At 39.2% G+C, this 22,232-nt stretch overlaps 1 protein-coding gene across 8 annotated transcripts in view; it reads right to left on the bottom strand.

The window, feature by feature from the left end:
* Positions 1–244: 244 nt before the first annotated feature.
* The window catches only part of LOC148402137 (diacylglycerol kinase zeta-like), a 50,822-nt gene continuing 28,834 nt past the window's right edge, over positions 245–22,232 (bottom strand). For all 8 annotated transcript variants that reach the window (XM_088363012.1, XM_088362996.1, XM_088363019.1 and 5 more), the window contains 14 exons: positions 22,088–22,188; positions 19,149–19,228; positions 13,797–13,863; positions 12,335–12,375; positions 12,113–12,255; positions 11,836–11,922; positions 6,896–6,958; positions 6,733–6,789; positions 5,959–6,011; positions 3,066–3,106; positions 2,827–2,947; positions 2,709–2,745; positions 2,234–2,333; positions 245–997 (listed from right to left, as the gene is read on the bottom strand). In XM_088363012.1, coding sequence (XP_088219138.1) covers positions 881–997; positions 2,234–2,333; positions 2,709–2,745; positions 2,827–2,947; positions 3,066–3,106; positions 5,959–6,011; positions 6,733–6,789; positions 6,896–6,958; positions 11,836–11,922; positions 12,113–12,255; positions 12,335–12,375; positions 13,797–13,863; positions 19,149–19,228; positions 22,088–22,188 — 1,108 coding nt within the window. In that variant the 3' untranslated portion in view covers positions 245–880. The remainder of the gene's footprint in view (positions 998–2,233; positions 2,334–2,708; positions 2,746–2,826; positions 2,948–3,065; positions 3,107–5,958; positions 6,012–6,732; positions 6,790–6,895; positions 6,959–11,835; positions 11,923–12,112; positions 12,256–12,334; positions 12,376–13,796; positions 13,864–19,148; positions 19,229–22,087; positions 22,189–22,232) is intronic.

Here is a 22,232-nt window from a genome sequence, read left to right as displayed (position 1 = left end):
TGCGGCGATTGGGAAAAATTATAAACAACTCCCTCGTTGTCTAAATTGATGCATGAACTCAGCTCGGCCAGCCACCTTTGTTGTGATATCATTCAAATGATTCTGGGGTTCTGACAATGTAATCATGTCGTACAGAAAGACAAATAAGTATTTAATTGATTCAGCCTCTGAATCTAATCTATTTCGCAACAGTCGTACCAGGGTTTTTTTGAAAGTATGAAAACAGCGGAGCAGGAACCGAAACCACTGGAAAACGTTTTATTACCTCAAAACATGCACAAACGACGTTAGATGTGGCAAAACACAACAACAAAGTATTTCACAACCAGTGTATCAACTTACTTGTAAGATATAGTAATTGGCAAGTATAAATAATAGTAAAAGATCTTGCAAGTCAAAGATGCTAACATCAAATGCTTAAGTTTCCAACAAATAAATGTGATTCTTGTTTTTGGTATGTGAATATTTGGCTAGCCGCTGTGCAAGCAACTTATAAAATAATTTACTATGCACACATTTACTATGTAAAAAGGCAAGAGAATAGCAACACACTTGCTAAAGGCTTCTAGTTTTGTTTATGCTTTGTCAGTCATGTGGAGGGAAACTTGGGTCCGAACAGAAAAACACAGACTGACATGAATGACCCCTTCATGGGAATGTCAATTTTGGTAACTCAGAATGTAAAAGTATAAGTACGGCGTCTTCGATATTTCAAATGTTTCTGTAACCCTCGACTCATCACACGCTGTTTATGATCTACTGAGACTACAGGAAATGTCCTGAGTTGTTTCTTGATCAATAGGTTTATTACTTGTCCTCATCATGTTAACGTTTGGCACATCTCACTTGGCTGCTCCTTGCAATCTGGTTCTGAAGACGCCTATACGGCTGTTTCTTGGTCTTCCCTCTGGATCATTTGGTAGTGCTGCCGGTTCTCCAGGTAAGCTGCCAGCTCGGCATCTTGAGCTTTCTCAGCCCGGTTCTTTGGGGTGTCACCCTTAGGAGAGCGAGAGATGTTTCTAGTTGTTAATACAGTAAATGTGTTTATTTCCATCCAACTCTTCAATACTGTTTAACTTTAATACACATATAGTATGTTCCTGAAGAAGAAGTCTCTTTAGATTGGACTTTTTTAATGTTTTCTTTCTTTCAAGGTTAAATAAAAAATGTAAATCCAATGGGCTGCAAATGGTGTTCAGAACATCGCTGCTCCATTTCTTTAACCAAACCGGGAAACTCAAATAGATCATAGCAGTCCTAAAATCTCTACATTCCTGAGAGTAAAAAATTGATTTGGTCAACAAAGCTCTGAACAGTCCTGGACCTGAAGATATTCAAAGCCTTTCAATTTCCAATGAAACTTGAGGACCCCTCAGGACATTGGGTGATGTAGCAGCACTTTGTTGTATGCTTCTCAAGTGCGTAACGTACTTCCTGAACAACTGACAACAAAGTGTCACTACATTTAAATTTGGCTTGAAAACTTAATAGATCACTACTTCTTTTTCATCCATTTTTGTGGGGGGCAGTGGGGGGATACTCCCTTTGTTTGGTTTGTGATTTGAAATTGATTGTCTGTCTGTTGTCATCTTTATGTCTTATTTGATGACTTATTCTGTTTTCATCATTTTGGTTAATTCAATTTTTAATAACTATTTTTTGCCTTTTTAAAGCACTATGGGGATCTGTCTTCTGTATGAATGGCGCTAGACAAATTGCCTTCCTTTTACTCTCCAGCTGTGACTGCACGTCACTAAATGAACTACAAAGAAACAAAGTCCCATTGTTGTGCAGGTAAGGGAGCGATGTCATAAAATGGAATACTAATCCTATAATAATATAGGATCCTTGACAATTCCACTGGCAGACTGGCAGCCAGTCAACATCTTCCACATTCAAACCTTTTAACAAGTCCAGCTATACTCATACGCCTTGCATCTTTAAACCTTTGTCATGTTCCAACCGCAAACATATCGTATTTTAGAGGCACAGGGTGTCCTCAACTAAACCCCAGTGATTTTCCCACCGAGCACAAGGTGGCATGCCTTTGTGTAACGTTTTATGCTCTTTTGGGATGTGTTACAGTAGCACTTGTTTGAAGATTTGTCATGACCTTAACATTGACCCATCTAGTGTGTTTCGCATTAAGGTAGCATCCTTACGTTGTAAGGTTTGACTGAAAAAATGCCTCCATTTCTATTTTGAATTCAAGTCCAAATTTTTTTTCACCAACCTGCATGTCAGTTTTCATCAGTGAGGCTCCCGCTTCTACTAGGTAATGACAGATGGTCCTGTGACACAGTGATGCGGCCCGATGAAGAACTGTTTCGCCGCTGTTGAAGACCAGAAGCAGCGTGAGACCCACACAAATATTGCTTTTGTCTGTTGATGTCTGTCAAACTGGCTGTACGGTGATGACTTGACTTATCGTCTTTTCTCTAGCTACGCTGTCCCCTGGTCGATTTTATGCTTCTACATGGATATTTTACAATACACCACTATTTTTCCTCATTAAAAACAAAAAGTAATGGGGGAAAGTAATTTGCAATGCAAATAAACTCTTGTATGTTTGGTCACAGAGTAAATCAAATCCTTAAAGTACCACCCTTCCTTGTTAGCTTGCAGTGCACACATATTTGTAATGTGTGTATATTGACAGGTCATATATTTGAAACATTTCATACAATTAAAAGCAAACATGAACTCACTGTATGTGTTCCGCCAAATCAACAAGGTCATTTGGAGCTGCAAAATCAAACAGGTGGCAAATGAGTGGACTTTGAGCAGTCATGTGACTCCACAAAGGCTATACAATACAATAGTTACCATTGTCAAGGATGAAGCGGACCATCTCTTTGCTTCCTACACTGACAGCATGGTGCAGCAGGCTGCAGCCTGATCGGTCGACACATGTGAGGTCACATCCTTTCTCATGAAGCTCCTGCAGCTATTCCCCCCCACAGAAATATACATTTAATCGAGCTTTACGATAGAAAATAATCTGTGTCAAAATGAGACTTCAATCAAAGAGCCTCAAGGTGATCGAATAACACACGCACACTCACCTTTTTCATATTGTTGCTCTTTACACACTGAATCAACAGCTCTGAAAAGACACCAAAGAATTATATTTTTAAAAAAGGTCCTGATCAACAAGAGCTTGAGTAAAACAAGGTTGAATGTGTGAGTTATAAATTATTTTACATGAATAAAATAAAATACAATATAATGAAATGTTTTGCTTAAGCAAGTTATCATTAAGTTATGTTATTATTGGGATGTTTTTCCTGGGGCTTTCTTTGCGTGTACACTTTTCCGACAGCTCACAAAAAAAAAAAAGTGAGCCAAAATGCAACCAATTTACTGTACAGATGACCAATTTTGCATAAAACGCACAATACTTGTCGATCCAATACAGTTGAGATCTGCATAAAGTCTAGGCATGATGACCTTGTTTAAGCAGTGCTGACGCTAGTGCAAACACAATAAGGGGGTGGAGTGGGGTTTCTACTAATATTAGAAATCCCCAAAGCACCATTGTCTTCTTAAAAGAGGTCATAATTGTTGCCATATTGGTACAGGTAACACTTCTCAGTTTCTGTGGTAAAAAGAGAACTAGTGGAGTAAGAACACAAAAGTAGCTTTCTGGAAACACGATACATTCTCCATCTAATTGAGTTCAACGTGGGAAATAAAAACATCACAGTTTTGTTAAAAGTCTGTGTATAGCACAAGCAAAGCACTGAGATGAATGTTCATTAGGTTGACCTCAATCCTTGCTCTCACCGCCCCTCACTCTAAAAAGCACAGACCTAATCCAGTTATGTGAGGCAGAGAAAGCGAGACACACATTGGGGGGGGGAGGTTGTGCGAGAGAGACAGAAAGTGAACTTGAAAAAAAAAAAGAAACATTTAAGAGCTTTCATGGCTGGAAGGCAAATCAAGATAACACACATATGGACATTTGCGAACAAAATCTTGATTCAGCCCGGTCAAAAAAGTTGATCTGATTTTCATAAGTTACTACTATGAAACTAATACCACACTAAATTTCCATGTTATATTGGATACGAGTTAACATTCACAGTGCAGGGGGGAAAGGGCATGTTGAGTCTTTGTATTTAGCGGTTAAGCCTCGTTTGGCAGCAATGACCTCAACCAAATGTTTTGTGTAATTGCAGGTCAGACTTGCACAACAGTCCGGTTTGGACCATTACTTGTTACAGACGTTAATGCAGCATCACAGAGTAAGGAGCAAGCACCTCAGCTTTGTGAGCGTGGACTCATTAAACTGAAGTTCACAATCCCTTTGTTATTGATGTGAGGGAAGTGTGAATTGATTTGAGTGAGATAAGACTGATAGAGCCTGAGGCTAATATAAAATAAATAGAGTGCACTACAAGCTTAGCGGTGACGCATGGTGAGGTTCATGGCTGGTGAGGCACTCGTATGAGAGTCAGATTTACAAATTTATGAGCCGAACAGAATGGTTTATTTGCCATTAAATTAGAGAGCAGTTAAAAAAATGATTAAAAAATCATCTATCTGCATTCTTTTTATTCATATAATTGGTCATTAAAAACATTTCAAGCGATTTAAAAAGAGCGTGACGCCCATTGTGATTTCTAACTTATTTAAAAAGCGTATTTAAATGATGGGCAGGAAAATAATTTTAATTTGGGCCTATACCAGAAAGAGTCTTTCACCTTGGCTACATTCACCAAAATCTTAAATGAAGTCCTAACTCCAACTTGATGTAGCCGAGTGCAAGAAACGTTGTCATCTGTCTGGTATACCTAGGAGTTTTAGTTTTCTACTTTCAGAAACATTATTTCCTAAACTACCTTTATGTTTTCGATTATGTCATATATAAGTAAAGCAACAAAGGTAAGTGGAGCACACTGACTTGCCTAGCGGGGACTAAGTGCGCTAAGATTTTCGGAAGCGCTTACAGGTATACTGTACAACATACACACTATCCAGTTAAGTGCATCAAAGGCTGGGGAAGTTCAGAGAAGAGAATAAAAGAACATTGCTTGTACAAACAACATTTCACGTTAGCTTCCCCATAGCAGCCTTGTTGACTGTCTCGAGGTTCCTCGCCTAAACATGCACACGCAGGCACGTACGCACTAACACTCACACGTCACATGCTCCACTGAACTATTCCGTTTGATGCAACCTACCTGACCTTATGGGATCTGTCAGTGTGTGTCAAAAACTTGCAAACATGAGACCGTTCCAAAAGACTATGTGCGTTGAATAGCAACAGTGAATGGGCTTTTTCATAAACACAATTAGGTTTACAGTACCTGAAGTTTCAATTTATCCAGAATGAATAAGTTAATAATGAATAAGGAATTTAGAAGCTCACAATAGCTTAAAGAAACCCCCTGAAACCATAAAAAGAGGTTCCCTGCTGTTATCTGATTGGACGCTCAGCATGTGCCCAGGTCTGCTTGCAATATCTTGACAGGATTTTTGCATCATTATGTTTCTGCCCATAATTGGTTTCGTAGAAAATGTACCATATTAAAAAAAAAAAAAAACTCGAGTCGACCTAATAAGTGTCTCTTTTTTGTCACTTAAAATGAACCCTGAAATAAAACACGAGGAAGATCTTAATTGGCAGAATGTCAAATTTAGGGATTAGCTTGCAAGATTTTCATGTACAGAACATTCGGTGAGTGCAGAAATGAGCCAGTTTAAGATGTATAATCATGCAAGTTCTTTTCCAGGTAAAAAGCTACCAGCAACATAGTGAGAGAAAACAGGAGGGAAGAGAGGAGAAACTCTTCACAAAAGCTGGCTTGCTTTTTTTTTTTTTTTTTTTTTTTATCCGCTCAGAGACATACAAGCTGTCAAGACTGCCAAGTTGCGTCGTGTCTTGTGCAACATAAATGAAGGCCATTTGTGTGTTTGTGTATGCATGTGCATGCATGAATACGCGTGCAGTACCTTTTTCTTCTTCTCCTCCACCTGCATCACTTGACCTTTGATCTATTTCATGTCTGGAGAGAGACCATCACAAATAAACACACCGCATGATTCATCACCGTTTCTCTACATATACAATATCGGAATCAATAAAACCCCAAGAGGTTGGATGAAACAAATTGAAGGCTGAGTATCAAACAATAACATGCAACACTTCATCTAACATATCATGCTCATATTCACGGCATGATTTTCAGACAGTTGAACATTCTCGTGTTCACATCGTATTTATTAAACACGTGCTAATCATGATGGTGCCAGCTACTATGGGTTCAGCTGAATTTAAACTGTGGCCACTACCTCCATCTCTTATATTGTTGGCACATGTTAAATTGTTGTACTCCATCACTCAATGTGTGAATCTGAGTTCATTGAGTAAATTAATGAAAAGAATTATGCACTTGTAAAGGAAATGCATATAATTTGTCAAAGCTGGTGAATAATGAATAATTGTGGATCATTTCTAATAAATTCTGTAATTTTTTTCTATTCATTAAAAAAAAGGGTGGGAATTCAAATTCTGGAATTTGAAGGGTGTGTGGATAAAGCATGTGCCTAAACATACAAAAACCTTTTAGCAGTAAGAAGGGTGCTGAATGTTAAGCAGGTGTAATTAAGTATGCGTTCATGTTTCCCCCCCAACTGAAACGCTGTTTCGTCAGGTATTGTAGCTTTGTAGTGAATCCCATTAATTAAAATCACTTTCTCAAAAAGTCAAGCAGTGAGAGTACTGACCTCATTACTGGCTTAAGCTCATCATTAGTGGTGACAGAGCGCTGGATGCAACCTTTTCTGTAAACCACAAAGCAGTAAGAGCATGAAATAAAAGGGTATAAAAAAAACGACAACGTCGCTGTAGAGCCAGCATTTATGTAATGTTATGCAACTGGTGACTAACCTTCGTAGTTTTCGAACCTCAGGTGTTGAACTCAGTGCTGAGGCAGAGCTGTCACTGTTCATCCTAAAAGACAGCGCACGGTGTGCTTGAATGTACCAGCTCCACATTCACGTTAAAGTATTGTGACACGCTGCCATTACAGAGAAATGGTAGAAAGAGTTCATAGAACTTCTGATTTGGCTTTCAAAGAAGAACCAGGACTTGCCCTTTTCTAGGTTCATATCGTTTTTTGTTTTTTTTTAACATTCATCCATGGCTTTTCCTGCTTTTCAACTGTGACGCAGACGTACTACCAACATGCCCCCCCTCCAGCCCGCTCTTGAAAGCACATCAAATTATAGCTGCTAGTCATCATCATTACTTCCATTCTGTGCGATGACGAATGTTGCTATAATGATGATGTTGGTGGTGGATCAGCGCATGTTTAGCTGTGTGCATCCGCATGTCAGCAACTGGCTTTGGCTCAAAATGTTCTCTTGTGCGCACAATCTACTGGATCTGATTACCACACATGACACAGGGAATTTTTTTCCCCTAATTGTGACCACAACACAGACATAGTAGTTGTCGCTCGTAAATCGTGTTGGGGGGGGGCTACATTCCAGAATTCCACTCCTAACAAGATGCCCAATCAACCTCCTCTAGCTCCACCCATTTCCGACTGAGGATCATGGTCTCAGATTTGGAAGTGCTGATTTTCCTCCCAAGCACTTCACTGGGATGCGAACCGCTCCAGTGAGGGTTGGAGTAGCAACAGTATCAAATCATCTGCAAACAGCTGAGATGCGATACTGAGGTCACCAAAGCGGACCCTCTCAATGCCTTGGCTTCTGAACTGAATAGGTGATAAAAAGGCAGGCCTGAATGGAGTCCAACCACTGGAAATGAGGCCGACTTACTGCCGAGGACCAAACTCTGACATTAACCAAATAAAACATGAGCAGTAACAGCACAAAACGTGGCTTAACAGACCGAATGCTGGACAAAACTACTTGGAGACCACCTAAGTCCCCTGCCTGAAATATGAATCTCCAGTAATGTCCGATGGATATCTCCTTGCTCCTTTCAAAGGTTCACACCTTACCCCAAGGTCATTTATGAGTCAGCTTAACACAACACAAATTTTAGTCTAATGAAAATATAAATCATTTCAAAACTTTTTGCATCATTTATGTGAGCTATAAACTGAACAACTCAATAGAAGAAAAAATTATTTCGAAAGGCTTTACACAACACCATTTATTTTTATTTTTTGTGAAACAGGTAGACCATAAATTTACTAAATGTCCACAATGCCTAACGACTGTTGAAATGCATTATGAGCAAGGCAAAGAACATGTCAAGAGAAGTTTTAAAGTTGTACACCAGAGAGGCAAAAAAGTTAAGCTTTAACTCGAAATTTAAAAAAAGGATTAAGCCCAAGTACTGTGTCACGTTGATAGAACTAGGTTGCAGAGGCTATAAAATAGTACGGTTCAGTAGAGCAGGACCAAGATTCCTAAAATCTATGTCAGGGTTCTCTACAAAGTGTATGAACTTGCTGGACAGTAACAACTCTCAAGAGATGATGTTGAGCTTCTGACATTTTTATACCGCCACATTTGATTTCAAAGGAAACCCATTTTACAATAACAAGTGTCAACTAGCAACTGACCATTAAACAAGAATAATTCCCCGATTAATTGGGAAGCGTTGAAATATACAGATTACGTTTTACAGTTAAAATCTACTTAACACTTTGATACAAGTAGAAAAAATCGTGCAGACAAGCCTACTATGACAACTGAATATAATTTCTTTAACTGGCGGGAATTATGAGCAGGTCTGTCATTTAATATGAGTTGAAATGTAATTGGTTGAATTTGAACACAAGGCATACCAGTTGAATTCTACTCCCTCAAACAAAAACTTAAGTTTGCAAATTAGTATAGATTACTTGCAACGAATCATTTCGCAATGATTTATGTCTTTGTCTCATTTATTTCTATCACTAAAATACAGATGTGACTTCTTAATACTAACCGCACACTTAGTATCTGAATTGCTCATATTTTACTTTGCCTTTATAAATACTGAGTTGTTCAGTTTATAGCTCACATAAATGATGCAAAACGTTTTGAAATGATTTATATTGATCTCATTTATTTATCTGACAAAAGGCTGCCATTTGAACAGGGGTGTATGCATAGATTGGTGCATGTTTGTTCAACCATTAACATTCCAACCTCAAAAAGCGCAACACCGATTGGTAAAAAATAACACACACATGTGGCATGACAAATAGCATGGATCTTTTTTTTTTTTTTTTTTTAAAAAAAACAAATTGTGACTCATGAGGTTTTGGCCTGACATGAGGGTTTTATGAATTCAAGTGAGCTTTTTAAACACATAAAAAAAAATGAAATCACAGAATGCATTAGCTTGAAAAATACTGCACAATATTTCATGAATGTAATTGGAATAGTTGATGTGGAAGAATTTATAACTCCACTTAAAGACATTAAACCTTAGCTATCTCATTAACAACACCACAGGCCATAAGCAGCATAAACGTTGAACGCCTCCGCAGACACACTGTTGTGGATCCATAATTATTCACTTACCGGTCTGTTCTCTTTTTTCATCTCACAATTACATTATATTTCATTTCCTATTTCTAATTAAGCGGGAAAAGAACAATTACATACGTTAATCACATAAATGGGATAAGTAGAGGTATATTTCTTCAGGCACTTATATTCCAACATTCGAGTATACTGTCTTGAAATCATTAACTGAAACAGCAAGGTAAGAGCCATTTTTGGTTGCTGAAAATTTAAATGAAAGCAGAAAGTTACTTTTGAAGGCTCTTAAGCAGGCACTATAGAGGGATGCTCAATTATCAATGTGTCCAACAGTGAGAGGAATCTTCCCCTATGCCATTTGTAAAAATAATGATACAACCTCAAAATGCATCAGTTGCCTCACACTATGCCCAGTACGTGTCAAAATGTCAAAACAAATATCCTGGGACTTCTTCCCCAGGAACATCACCTGTCCACATTTACTGACCTGTGTTGTTTTTTGGGTTTTTTTATCATTTCCACACCAGTGGCAAATTTGAAAGAAAAAAAACCCAAAAACGAAAAAACAAAAACAATGTTTTTGCGTGTAGGTGTTTGTCAGAGGGGGAGAGAGACCGGGTGATGGAGAGAAGCTAAGAGAAGGATGTAATTATCGTGGGAGGGATATTGTTCACCTCTGGCCGTGCGTGGGCAAATAGCTCTACGCTGCTTGTCTGTGTGTGTGTGTGTGTGTGTGTGTGTGTGTGTGTGTGTGTGTGTGTGTGTGTGCGCAAACATCGAAATACAGTAAAATTATGTGCTCAAGAGCTCTGACATGCATTTCATTTCTCTCCCCATCAACTTTTTTTCACATTACCATTTCAATCTCTCTCTCCCGCTCTCTCCCTCTCTCTATCTCGCTCTCTCGCTCTCTCTCGCTCTCTCCAAAGTGCACAAATGCCTCTCGGACAACTCATCCCTGCACCTCATCCGCCCACTTGATCCACTCAGGATTGCAAATCAGACTGCCAACACAAACATGCGTAGACACTCACTGACAATTTAGCCAAGATATTCATCCCGCTGTTAGGATCACAATATTGTGTTGCCATGTATGTCAACTTCTCACATTGCGGAGCTTCGTGAGCATTCTAACAGGTTGTTACAAGGGGATTGTGAAAATATGCTGAACCAGAGTGCGTTTGCACTGCATGTAATGAAATTGTTATGAATGTGTGACAATGTACAAAATGAAATAAACTAAGAAACACCACCAAACAAAAATGTTATATGGCGTAGGTGATGACCATTTGGATTTTTAGAGGCTGAGTTGGCAGGAAAAAAATATTGATTAATGATTAATCAGACAATTAATTAAAGGACTAATCCTACTGCTTCTTGGGTGCTGGTTAAAGCGGCTACTAGTTACATACACACTTTTGAAATTAAAAATTTGCTCAAAAAGTGAAAATGTTCTTATTACATTATATGTTGCTATTAATATGTGGCGGAACTGTTCATGTTAACAATATCTCAATATAATTGGGGAACTGAAAAATATTAACATGCAACACTTTAGTCCCACAAACGTATGTCAGTATGTACATTTTCAAATGACCACTTTGACAACATTCCTAGAATATAACTATTGTTGGAGTTGGAAGACAAAAAGCAGATCATTTGTAAAATATTGAAAGTATTGTCATTTTCAAAGAGATATTTGATGTACAGTAAAAAAAAACAATGTGGCTGCCTTGGTGCATGCATGCAGTTAAATACAGTTGCATTTTATGTGGAGCGCAGGGCAATTTTAAAACCATCAATGTATATGCACGCTCACGCACACACGAGTTTCATTTAGCCGTGTCTTCCATAGCAAAGAAGAAAATGTAAATCAGCGCTATTATTCATGAGTACAGTAAACTCCTACACAGAAATAGCGTATGCATATACCCGAGCACAGAGACAAAAAGGGCTGAGAATTATTCCTGCCTACTTCACGCAGGCTTTGCCACCTAACAGGCTCGACAATCCCAACAGCCCCTATTTACAGTGAGCCAGCCAATCCCATCCCACAGCACCTACTACACTGTGTTCTCTGTATGGGTATCATCATGTAACTAAGCCTCCAATGTGCCTCCTACTAGAGTGTTCACTATGACTTTATTTATGCACGCGTTTTCAAGCTTGCAAAACGGCACATATTTTACACTGTCTGGACAGAAGTATGTGGACACTTGTTGACTGAATGCAAAATGTAGCAAGAGTTGTGAAAAACATTCTAGAAATACAGTCCTAAAACAGCAAAGGACTTTTTCAACTTCACATTCAATCATAAATAAGCGTATACTGTATGAATTTGAAAAGTTGAGTTTGAGATGAAAAAAACGTCCTTACTTGTAAGAAGAGGGTGAGGTTGGAGAATGACACGAATCCACAGGAAAGACAAACACATCGTCTGGGTTCTCATTCAAACTGTTTTCCCTAAAGATGACAAAAGAAAAAATGGTTAGACCCTGGCTGGCTCCCACAGCAAAAAAAAAAAACCCACAAGTTATAAAGACGAGGAACAAGTCTCAGTATTATGCGGTGCAGAGAACACCTCTAAAATTATTATGTGTTGGATCAAGTCAGCAGGTTAAAGGCTGACACAAGTGGAGGTATTCTGACCTACCCGTTGTCAGCCAAGCTGGAAGAAGGATGAACCAGGTCAGGCATGGCAGTTGGAGACGTGCCCACTGTCATTGTGACAATCAGTTCCGGGTCTAGGATAAAGAGTTCCTCGTGGGAAATTTCGGACACATAGTTGAGATGTTCCTGATGAAACAATTGGCCTTTAATGCAAGGGGGGCTCAAGGCTCCACAATAAGCAAGCTTCGAAAAGAGAGAAACCCACCTGTGCTCTGTCTATCCTGTAAAAACGGTCAGCTGTTGTAGCTGTGGAGGTAATGGGAGAGTTTTAAACTTGTTGCAAGGACCCGTAATGTAGAGCATTCTCTTTATAGTGAATAGTCCTTTCACTGATGTCAGACGCTGTTCTCTCCTGCAACTGTGCAGCAATTAAAGATAACCTTCGCCCGGGAGAAAGCGCCAACAGCAAACCTCACATCTCTCTCATTCTCTTTTAATGAGATAAATAATCTTTCCTTGGTTTACAGTATTTTCCCTGCTCGAGTTTCATGGAAATCAGGTGTTGGAACCTAAAATTAATTCATTTCCCCCCATTCGATAACAATGTCACTGAATCTCATTTCTTCTGTTTTGCAAACGTCTTTTGCTATGTTTCAATCTCGACCGCATCTTTTTTTTTTTTGGTTCGAATTCCACAAGGATTTCTTGTGCTTGTTTTGCATTCCGAATATAATTGATGCCGAGATCTTTTGGTTCTTTTGCTAAGCCTCTCACAAAGGAAATGGTCATGGTGGCAAACAATTTGGTTTAACCATTTGGTGGCTTGAGTATATTACTTTTTATCTAATAGTTTTTAATCACCAGCCCATTTTTTATGTAGCACTTGTCCTCATTCGAGTCATGTGTACACTCACATTTAGAGTTTTCAATTTTTCCACCATAAGGAAACGGTCGAAACTCCACAGAGAATACCACCAAGATGCCAGGTTTCACACCATCCATCTTTGACAGCCAGCTTATCCTCATTAAGGTTGCGGGTGAGCTGGAGCCTATTCCAGCTGGCTGTGAGCGCGAGGCGGGATACACCACAGAATGGTCGCCAGCCATTCACAGTCACATTCATGCCTAAGGGCAATTTAGATTTCGTCATGAGGACAACATTCATGTTTTTTCACTGTGGGAGGGAGCCGGTGTACCGGGGGAAAACTCAAACAAAAATACGCAAATAACATCATGCCGCAAGTTTTAAACAAGTAATCCGTAACTCAAATAATGTCCACTTTGATAGAAGTCCAAAATGGTTGACAGTGCTCTGCATGGCAGCAGTGTTTATCAGTATCAGAAGGCACAAGTTTCCCAGAAGCACAAGTTGGCAGATAAAGCAAAAGCTGTTAACAAGTGAAAATAATGAACTGTGTGGGCTGTCTCTTGGGCAGCCATCTGAGGCATTGAAAGCATGAAACTTATATTAATTTAAGCAAAGTTCAGCTGCAAACTTCTCTCAGGCTTCAGGCGAGTTTCAAAAACAACACAACAAAAATGCCATTTAAAATCTGTACAATCAAATTCTTTTATCATCATTTTGTCTTTAGGGTGGGATTGGACTCTACCGACAGCCGTTTTGCACGAGTCAGTGTGAGGACGTGTTGATCTTCAGAGAGCCTTTAAATTCTTAAAGCTATAATTGCTAGTAACAATGGAAATGATTGACGAGTGATGCTACTTACAATCAAGGAAACACCACTTTGGTGACAACCGCTGTGAGGAAAGATTCTTCGTCTTGACAGCTTCCTCCTAAAGACAAATACATTTGTGTAAAAAAAAAAAAAAAAGGATGGACAAGAATCTGAGGCTGACAAATGAGTATGAAAAACACATGCACTACGAAACTGTATCCTTAAACATTTAACAAGAGATACAACAGAGCATCACAGATTTTGCCTTGGCCATTCCACCCAGTGGTATTTAATTCCTTATACACCGTTCGTTCTAAAATACAAAGACAGAAAGCCTATCTGAAATCCAATTAACCTTCTGTTTCTAGCTGTCTCCAAAAGTCAGAAGACATAGAACGCTCTCTTCCATTTCCTCTCATACCAATTTGGTGTTAGACCACTTGTTACAAACCTTAAGTGATACATTCAGAGACAACTACAGTAAGAGTCTCCTGCCTCCATACTACAACTATTCCTCTGATCCTGAGCCAACATAGACTGTCTTGCAGAAACACAAGACACAACACATTGAAGGCTTCCTCTGCATTGATTCATTCTGTTTACCCAAGACTAACCAGACAGACATCAGGATTTCAGATCATCCCTAAAATGTAAGAGCAGATGTTTGCAAATGTCTTATTCTGATTAAACAAAAAGGATAAATCAGTCTGCTTTCATGAAGGACTCAAGTAATCAGTGGATTATTATTTTTGAGAGCTTGAAAGCAAAAGATTTGGAGAATAGCTTTCTTAAAAATGTCTCTAAACAATTACTTGGTGTTTAAATACGAGGTGCATAATAATCGTTTTGTTATCACCTCCACAATCTACATCGCCATTCTTTAACATTGCTGTTTGCATGTCACGGTGAGTTGTGCTTCTAACAAAGTGACATGCCATCGGTAAACAGAACCAACGAGCATTTTCAGTCACCAGAGAGCAGGAGATCAAACAGTTCTGAATCCCTCTGGTTGCTATGCAACAAAGCAAGACAAAGACTCCATCTATCCATTTTCGGAACCCTGGAGCTTTATTCATATAGCATCAAAGTTGAAACAGTGATAAAACTTCGGCACAGGATCATACTGAAAATTAAATGTCCATAATTAGAGTCAAAAAGAGTTGACGTTCAAAACACCACATGAATTTATTTAAAGATAACTTTTTTTGTGTGTGATTGGGCGGTAGGGAAAGCGCAATAGACGGACGGCAGCACTGTTTGATTCCTGTACACAATTAAAGTGGCGCTGGGTCAGCATGCCATCAAAAGCACGGTGATCGCGTTTGTGACTTCACAAGAGTCACGGTGACAGAGCATGACAGCATCGCAAGAATCCCAAAGGCAAGATCCCCCCCCCCGGCCGCCAAGATGAAAGACAGACAAAAAATAAAAAGGCATAATGGCAGGCATCAGCGAGAGGGACACAAATGGAGAAAGATTGAAGAGCTTTGTGTATACTGTAGCTATTGTCTCCAAGTGCTCGTTTCTTCTATAGCAGGTTCTCAGACAGGCTTCTTTGTATATTGTATATACATATGTATATGTGTATCTTTTGTATTACAACAGTGAGGGCAATTTGTTTGGCTTTGAAAAGAAAAGAGGATTATGGGACAAAAGATCAATAGTGCTGCTTTCTCCCATGTGTTTGTATCTGATGCACAATTTAGAAGACAACATGAATATATTTGTCACAAAAGCAATTTTGCCGGTTAGCAAAAGTCATCGAATGTTACCAAGATCTTTCCTTATATGACGTTTGTTGGAATATTGACAAAAATCAAACTTGTGCTTAAATAATTGATGAGAACTGATTTTAAAAAACTGGTTTCATCACAGCTCTGAACACTCCCTTTTTTTTACTTCAGTCTCCTCTTTGGCAGGTGAAATGCATGCTATTTGCTATTTACTTCTTTTCCATGATAAGCCCTTTTTATGTTTTGCTACATGATGAAGTATCATCCGTTTGGCTGCATTTTTTTATTTACAGAGACAGACAAACTTTCATTTTGCTGTAGCCATCACATGTTGCATCATTATCCTAACTGTGAGATAACCTCCACTGAGTTTCACCGTTGAGCTTTCCAGTCACACCTCCTCAGGCCGCGAAACCACACGGCCACCGCTGACCGCCGAGCTATAAGCCCAGCAGGCCGCTAACTCAGTGTTGTGCAGTCTCTCGAGGAGTGAAGTTTTACTAATGTACGTACACTCACGCATCACAAGGCGGCATTTGTGACGAAGATGCGACCCACCTTGGCTTTACGCTCCCAGGTAATAAACTATCTGACTCACTCCAGTAGAAGTCAAATAGAGACGAACTGAGATGCCGTTCCAAAACACATTTTAATTAACATTCCTTGCTTACGTCCTTGTCTTGAATTGGAAAACAAGAATTAATAATACATACAAAAATTAGTCAAAACTATTACCAAAGAAATATGGCTCCTACAGGGACCACGGGCAGAAATTTTTAGGTCTAAGATTAAGATCATCAATACAAAAAAAATTCTTTTGTCAGATTTTTTTTTTAGGGAAATCCCACTTTTCCCAACATATTTTCCATCTTCTTTCAGCTTCACAATTGTTTTGTTTTACCCACAGAATGTGGTTATCATGTCAGTTACAATCCTTGTAATATCTGAAATTCAGCACAAAAAAGTGACCGATAACAGGTCACTTGTTTTGTCGCTTGTCAGTTTTTTTAAAATACATTTTCTAGCGGTGTCTGGATACCTGCTAAATATAACATCGCTAAATTGGCCACACGTCTTCGCTCACCCAATAAATGTGCCGCGCTCACACACCACACTATTTTAAAAACAGTAAGAATGTCAATTCACATTTGAAATAACTGCACGTTTGATATATGCATTGTTACCTACTGTAATTAAATATGTAAGTGCTTACTGATTAAAGTGTGTAATTTCACCTTTTCTTTTGACTTGGCCAACTAGAATGATACCAGACATTTGAATGAGACAAAATGAAATGAGGAAAAAGAGTGGTCAATCACAGCAACCCTGATGCTATGCAAAGGTGCCCTCTCGGACCTGTGCGCAGTTACTGGGATGACATCTTAGCAATCTAATTGGCCAATTTAAATCGTTGCCACACATTCTCATACGCAGGGTCATTACCTTGCCTGTGAAGTAATTTCTTACGCATTCTAACAAGCGACAAGTTTTTGCATTGATTGAGTTCCAATCCCTTGAGCTATGCCACTTCGACTACTAAGTGCCATTAAAGTATTACAGGTGCAGCAATAAGAATGCAAGAGACAGGTGAAGTGAAGAGACTTTTTGAGAAGAAAATGAGCAGAAAAATAATTGCTAATGTGATAGACTTCCTAGAAGTTGATTTGTGGCAGATGCCAGGGTTTCTCTTTCATACCAGAACGTGATTTATTGTATACCGCGTATATTGACATCAAGGCTTCTGATAGTCCTAACAGGCACTTCACCATAACTTGGAGTCATGTCGAGTAAAGTAGCGTAGCTAACGTCGGTGGAAACAAGGCTTAAATATTAGGGCCGTATTTTTGTGGATACGTGTTGTGCAATGCATCCCCTTGAGAGCAGAACCTTTTCAGATTTTTATGTGTGGGCGTTTGTTGTGTGCACTGGCATTTGATGTGTGCTTTTAAAGAATATCAAGCAGGATGTTCGAAAGGAAACAAATGTTGATCTCTTGGTGGAAACCTTCAGCAGTCAATCACTTATCCGCTGGCCATCACAACTGTTAGCGTATGTAACCTTTTCACAAGACTTTTACCCCTGGGTTGAGAGGTTTTTCTTATTAATGCAAATGTTCATCATCAGAAGTAGAAACCGAACAAGCTTGCACGATTGGCGGAAGAGTCTTCTACTTTCTAACTGCACGTTTTTCTTAATTGGCGGGATACTGGTTAGTTGACCTCGGAGAGCCACATCCCAAAGCTGAATGTGAAAATCAATGAAATTACAGTACAGAGAACATGTGGCAAGTCAAGCTTAATTAGCAGGTTTGATCCATAGCTGCTGTTTCGTTTATGGATTGGAATTCTTTTTCTCCAAATGAGCAGACATATTGTTCCTTTGGCTGAGATGGAAGCCCAGAAAGAAAAATTAATTAACTGACCTTGAGACCAAGCAGATATTCACTCTAGGGCTTGTGAGGAGCATAGGAGATGATCAAAACCTGGTAGTTTGAACTGCAATTGCGCATGAAGTCACAAGCAAATCTTCTAACAAGCTAGCATCTCTCTTGAGAAGTTTGCTCACTAAGAATAGCAAGAATTAATTCCACAAACATTGTTTTGTTTAGCTTTTCTGTGGGTCTGTTGTGAATAATGGGGAAGAAAATAATAAATCATCATCTGAAAAGATTGACTTCCCTGACACAGGCAGAAATCCTTTCATCACAGCATTTGTACCCAACAGATGAGTAATTTAATTTACTTTTGGGTTTTGTTTCATAAAGGGCACATTACTGTGCAAAATTGACTTTTGTTTGGTTTGCCCACCCGTGAAGCGTGAAATTAAACAACCAAGTAACACTTGTGGTCATCCGCCTATTTCGAAAACTGTCTGTGAGTGAGATTTGTATGATTTCACCCGTCTGTTACAAAATAGTGGGGCTAATTTAGAATACAACTTAGCCCTATGCCATGTTTCTTAGCCAATGACTTGGCAACCAAGCTTGTGCTTGGCTGCGCAGTCGAGCGAGACGGCCAAACATCATCTCACCAGTCTTCCAGGCTTCCGCAAAAGCACCACTGCGCTGATTTTGAACCTTCACATCTTCTACTAAAAGAACTGTCGGGACCAGAGAGAGCATTACTTCTACTTTTTAGAAGTTGTTAAGATATTTGACTGGGTTAGTATGCTCTTCAGGACCATGAGGAAGAAAATGTAGAAAGAAGAAAAGGGAAAGCTGGTGATCTCGAGGCAGCACATGTTAAATGCATCATGACAGGATGGTTGCACGACTCAGAAGTAGTGTGACACTGTCACTTCCATAACATCATCCTTGAAGGACCATATGGGCAAATCTCTAATTTGCTGATATCATCTTGGTGGGTTCAACTGGCTAACCATCTCGACAAAACAGCCACAATGTACGCAACAGAAATCAAAAAACACAAAATGAAAATGCCAGTACAACAGACATCGCAACCACGACACACACCAGCGTCCCACAACCAACCTGAAGTCCCACACATCTTAAAGAGGAGTGGACAAAGGAGAAGTCCTGGAGAATTAGAAGAGTAAAAAGAAAAGAATAACCCAGATTGAATAAAACCTTTTCTTCAACTCACTGCCGATTCAAACCCTCCGCGGGAATGAGATCCCTAAAACTTAAATCAACTCCCCCACTTGTTCTTACCTCTTGTAAACGCTGGATATGTTCTCTGCATGTCTCCAAATCGCTGTCGCCGGGAACCACTATTAGTCCCAGTGGAATAGCTGGGGACATACGGACACAAAACAATTACTTACCAGTGCTTGTTGAAACTTGGTATAGTGAATTAGGAAAAATAATCAAATTGACACACTCCTGTTTGAATGCCAGGATTTTGTGATATGCTGTCAATAAATCAGGCCAAAATCAATCACTACAAACTGTTTTCAATCTACGTACAACTTGTACAACTCAATTGAGGAAATGAATTAAATCGCATTCGAATTCATGTTCCGCACACATCTGCCGCCATTTAAAGTGCCTCTGATTACCCACAAATAAAGTTCAGATGTTCTCATAGGCTTTTCCGGACATTTTCCTAACGCAAATCATTCGACGGATTCGTCACAGTATCAATCTGGGACCATGAATTGTCCGGGAAAGGCGGGACATACAGTGTAATACTTGGATTGGGCGGTGTGGCAATTTATGCAACCTAAACTTTTAGTTTGCCCAATCACGGCAACGAAAATCCTAATCAAGAAGTTAAAGAAGCACAAATCTGTTTTCCAGCTAAAAATGCACAAAGCATCTTGGTTTTGTCACAGCCACATATCCCGTCCCCAAACATATTGTTGCTTTGCGAATGGTCCCGTCATTCGGTGTCCAGCTCGAAGGACAAGATGGATTCTGGCATTTTTGTGAATACACAAATTCTGTGAGAATTCAGCTTGCAGTCAAAGCCGTGGTCCGCAGAGCTTTCCTTGCATCATAGCGATATCACTGCTCAAAAGGTCTCAATCAAGAGAAGGGTACAAAAGAATTTCCAAGGCATAATAGAGACAGAGGCCCTTATCATCATCACCTTCATTCATCATCACCCTCATGCTCCTCTTCCTCCAATAGATAAAAAAAAAGTCACAATTCTGACAATGCCAAGAACTATATGTCCCTCCAAAATTGATAAAACAGAGAGGCTGCCAAGAGGTTGAAAAGCAGCACTAAAGGAGCACTGGGAATTTCTGGCATATATATCAATGGTTTAGTACAAGTTGAAGCAAGAACAATCTCCCATCTTCTTTATAATGTGTGTCTGCTATGGAGAACTGGCCTTATCTTAAACCACACGTGAAATGTCACAAACACACATGGGAAAATATGCAATGGTCCAGTGAAATCAAGGTTAAATCACCACCAAAAGCTCACCAAACCAACAGTGAAGCTTGGTGTCATGCTTTGTGGCTGATTTTCTTTTGTTGGAATTGTGGCCTCTGTCAAGGTGGAGGGAATTATGAGCAGTTCCAAATACTAGTTCAAATTTCAAATCCCAATCAGTGTTTGCACAAATCCTTCACGCTTCGGCCAATCAGAAAAACAAATTTTATTGTATTTTGTTTTGTTTTTTACGGTCTTTGTCATTAATTGTATTGTTTTAACTATGCTTTGTTGTCATATGATTTATTTTGCTCTATGCACAGCACTTTGTATGCAGTGGTGTTTTTTTTAAAACGCTCTATAAATACAGTTGAGTTGAGATAAAGCTACGTTTAGGTCTAATCAATCCGAAAGCCTTTTTCTCCATAGGTTTTGGCATATTGAAAATTGTTCATAGCATAGCGATGACTTTTTTCTGGTAACTCGACCATGCTGCCTATTTTTCTTCAAGTACCTCCTTATTGTGCCTCTTGAAAAAGCCACACCAATCCATCTTCTAAGTGTAGATGTGATACAAAGATGATACAAAGCCACAATAGAAAATGTTCAGTGTATAAAGAGCAACGCTTGATTAGCATGATGAAAAAAGGCAAACTAAGTTCAGGCATTCAGAACAAATTAATAAAAAATGTATAATGAATAATGCACAGGAACCCAGAACAAAAACCATAGAATTTCAATATCGTCCCTCTTGTGGTTCTTTACAACAGTATCACATTCATATGGGTCTACAATTTATATGCATATTCTTCTCCATAGATTAGTCTCAGGGCAGTGTGCGACACATACAAATTGTATGCAAATCAGTCACAATGTTGCCAACATCAAAATGTTTGTAGTGTCACGATAGCACCACTTTGTGTCAGCACTTAGAACTGCATGTGGAGTAAAATGGAAAGATGACCAAATGAATAGACTGGACTTGCAGCTTTGTATGTATTTGAAGCAACACCAACACAAGCCATGATTTATCTTTGGCCTGGGCACACTTAGCGAAGGCAAGAGTGGCTTGCAAATGAAAATGGTCTTGTTGACTTTCAGGTCCTAGCTCTGCTCTCAGTAATCAGTTTTAGCCCCGATTCAAACCTGAAGATGAAAATCTACTACAATCACTAGCTGGTCAGCCTGAGAGGATCAACATAGCAACAAGGTGCTATTCTTGTTTAAACAGTCAGAAACAGTGCAGTGCTTGAGAAATCAGGCTTTGCTACTGCTTCACTGCATTATGAGCCTGGATTAAAATCAAGGCAGCAACTCGAGAGACAAAATCATTTGTATACAAGCAAAATAGCAAATAAAAGCTAATTTTCCATAATACCCCAATCAATGTAATTTATTTATAATTTTTTACATATATAAATCACTACTTGATCTGAACAAGTGGAGTTGTGTAGCTGCATTCTGCTTGTGTGAATGCCGTTTCAGCTGTTTAGTAAACGGAAACAGTGATATTACATACACTCACTTAGAGCAGAAAGTAAATATACTGATGAATTTTATTAAAATAATTTGATGACCTGTGATCAGAGTTGGGCATTCTGTCCCAGTGACAAAACGTCACCGACAGACGCGCGAACAAAGGACAGAAAAATGTTCTACTCGGTCTCGTTTTTCTAAACCACAAAACCCTGACATTTGAACCAGATTTTTTATATCCATCCATGCAATGTCCATGATTAGATGGTGTGTAATAGTGTGTGTTTCCTTACACGCTTGTCGCAATTTGTCCTTGTCATAGTGCAGAGCGTCGTAGTCACTCATGCTGATTCTGCTGACTCGAAGCCTCAACCTTTCTGGGACTGGCTGTTGGCTGAAATACAAAGTGTACCGTTTCCATTTGAATAAAAGCGATTA

This window comes from Syngnathus floridae, chromosome 2 (assembly GCF_059516105.1).
Source record: "Syngnathus floridae isolate MCC-2025c chromosome 2, RoL_Sflo_1.0, whole genome shotgun sequence".
In the NCBI taxonomy this organism is placed as follows: Eukaryota; Metazoa; Chordata; class Actinopteri; order Syngnathiformes; family Syngnathidae; genus Syngnathus; species Syngnathus floridae.
Note: the sequence above shows the minus strand (reverse complement) of the source record. Positions and strands in the feature narration are given on the sequence as shown.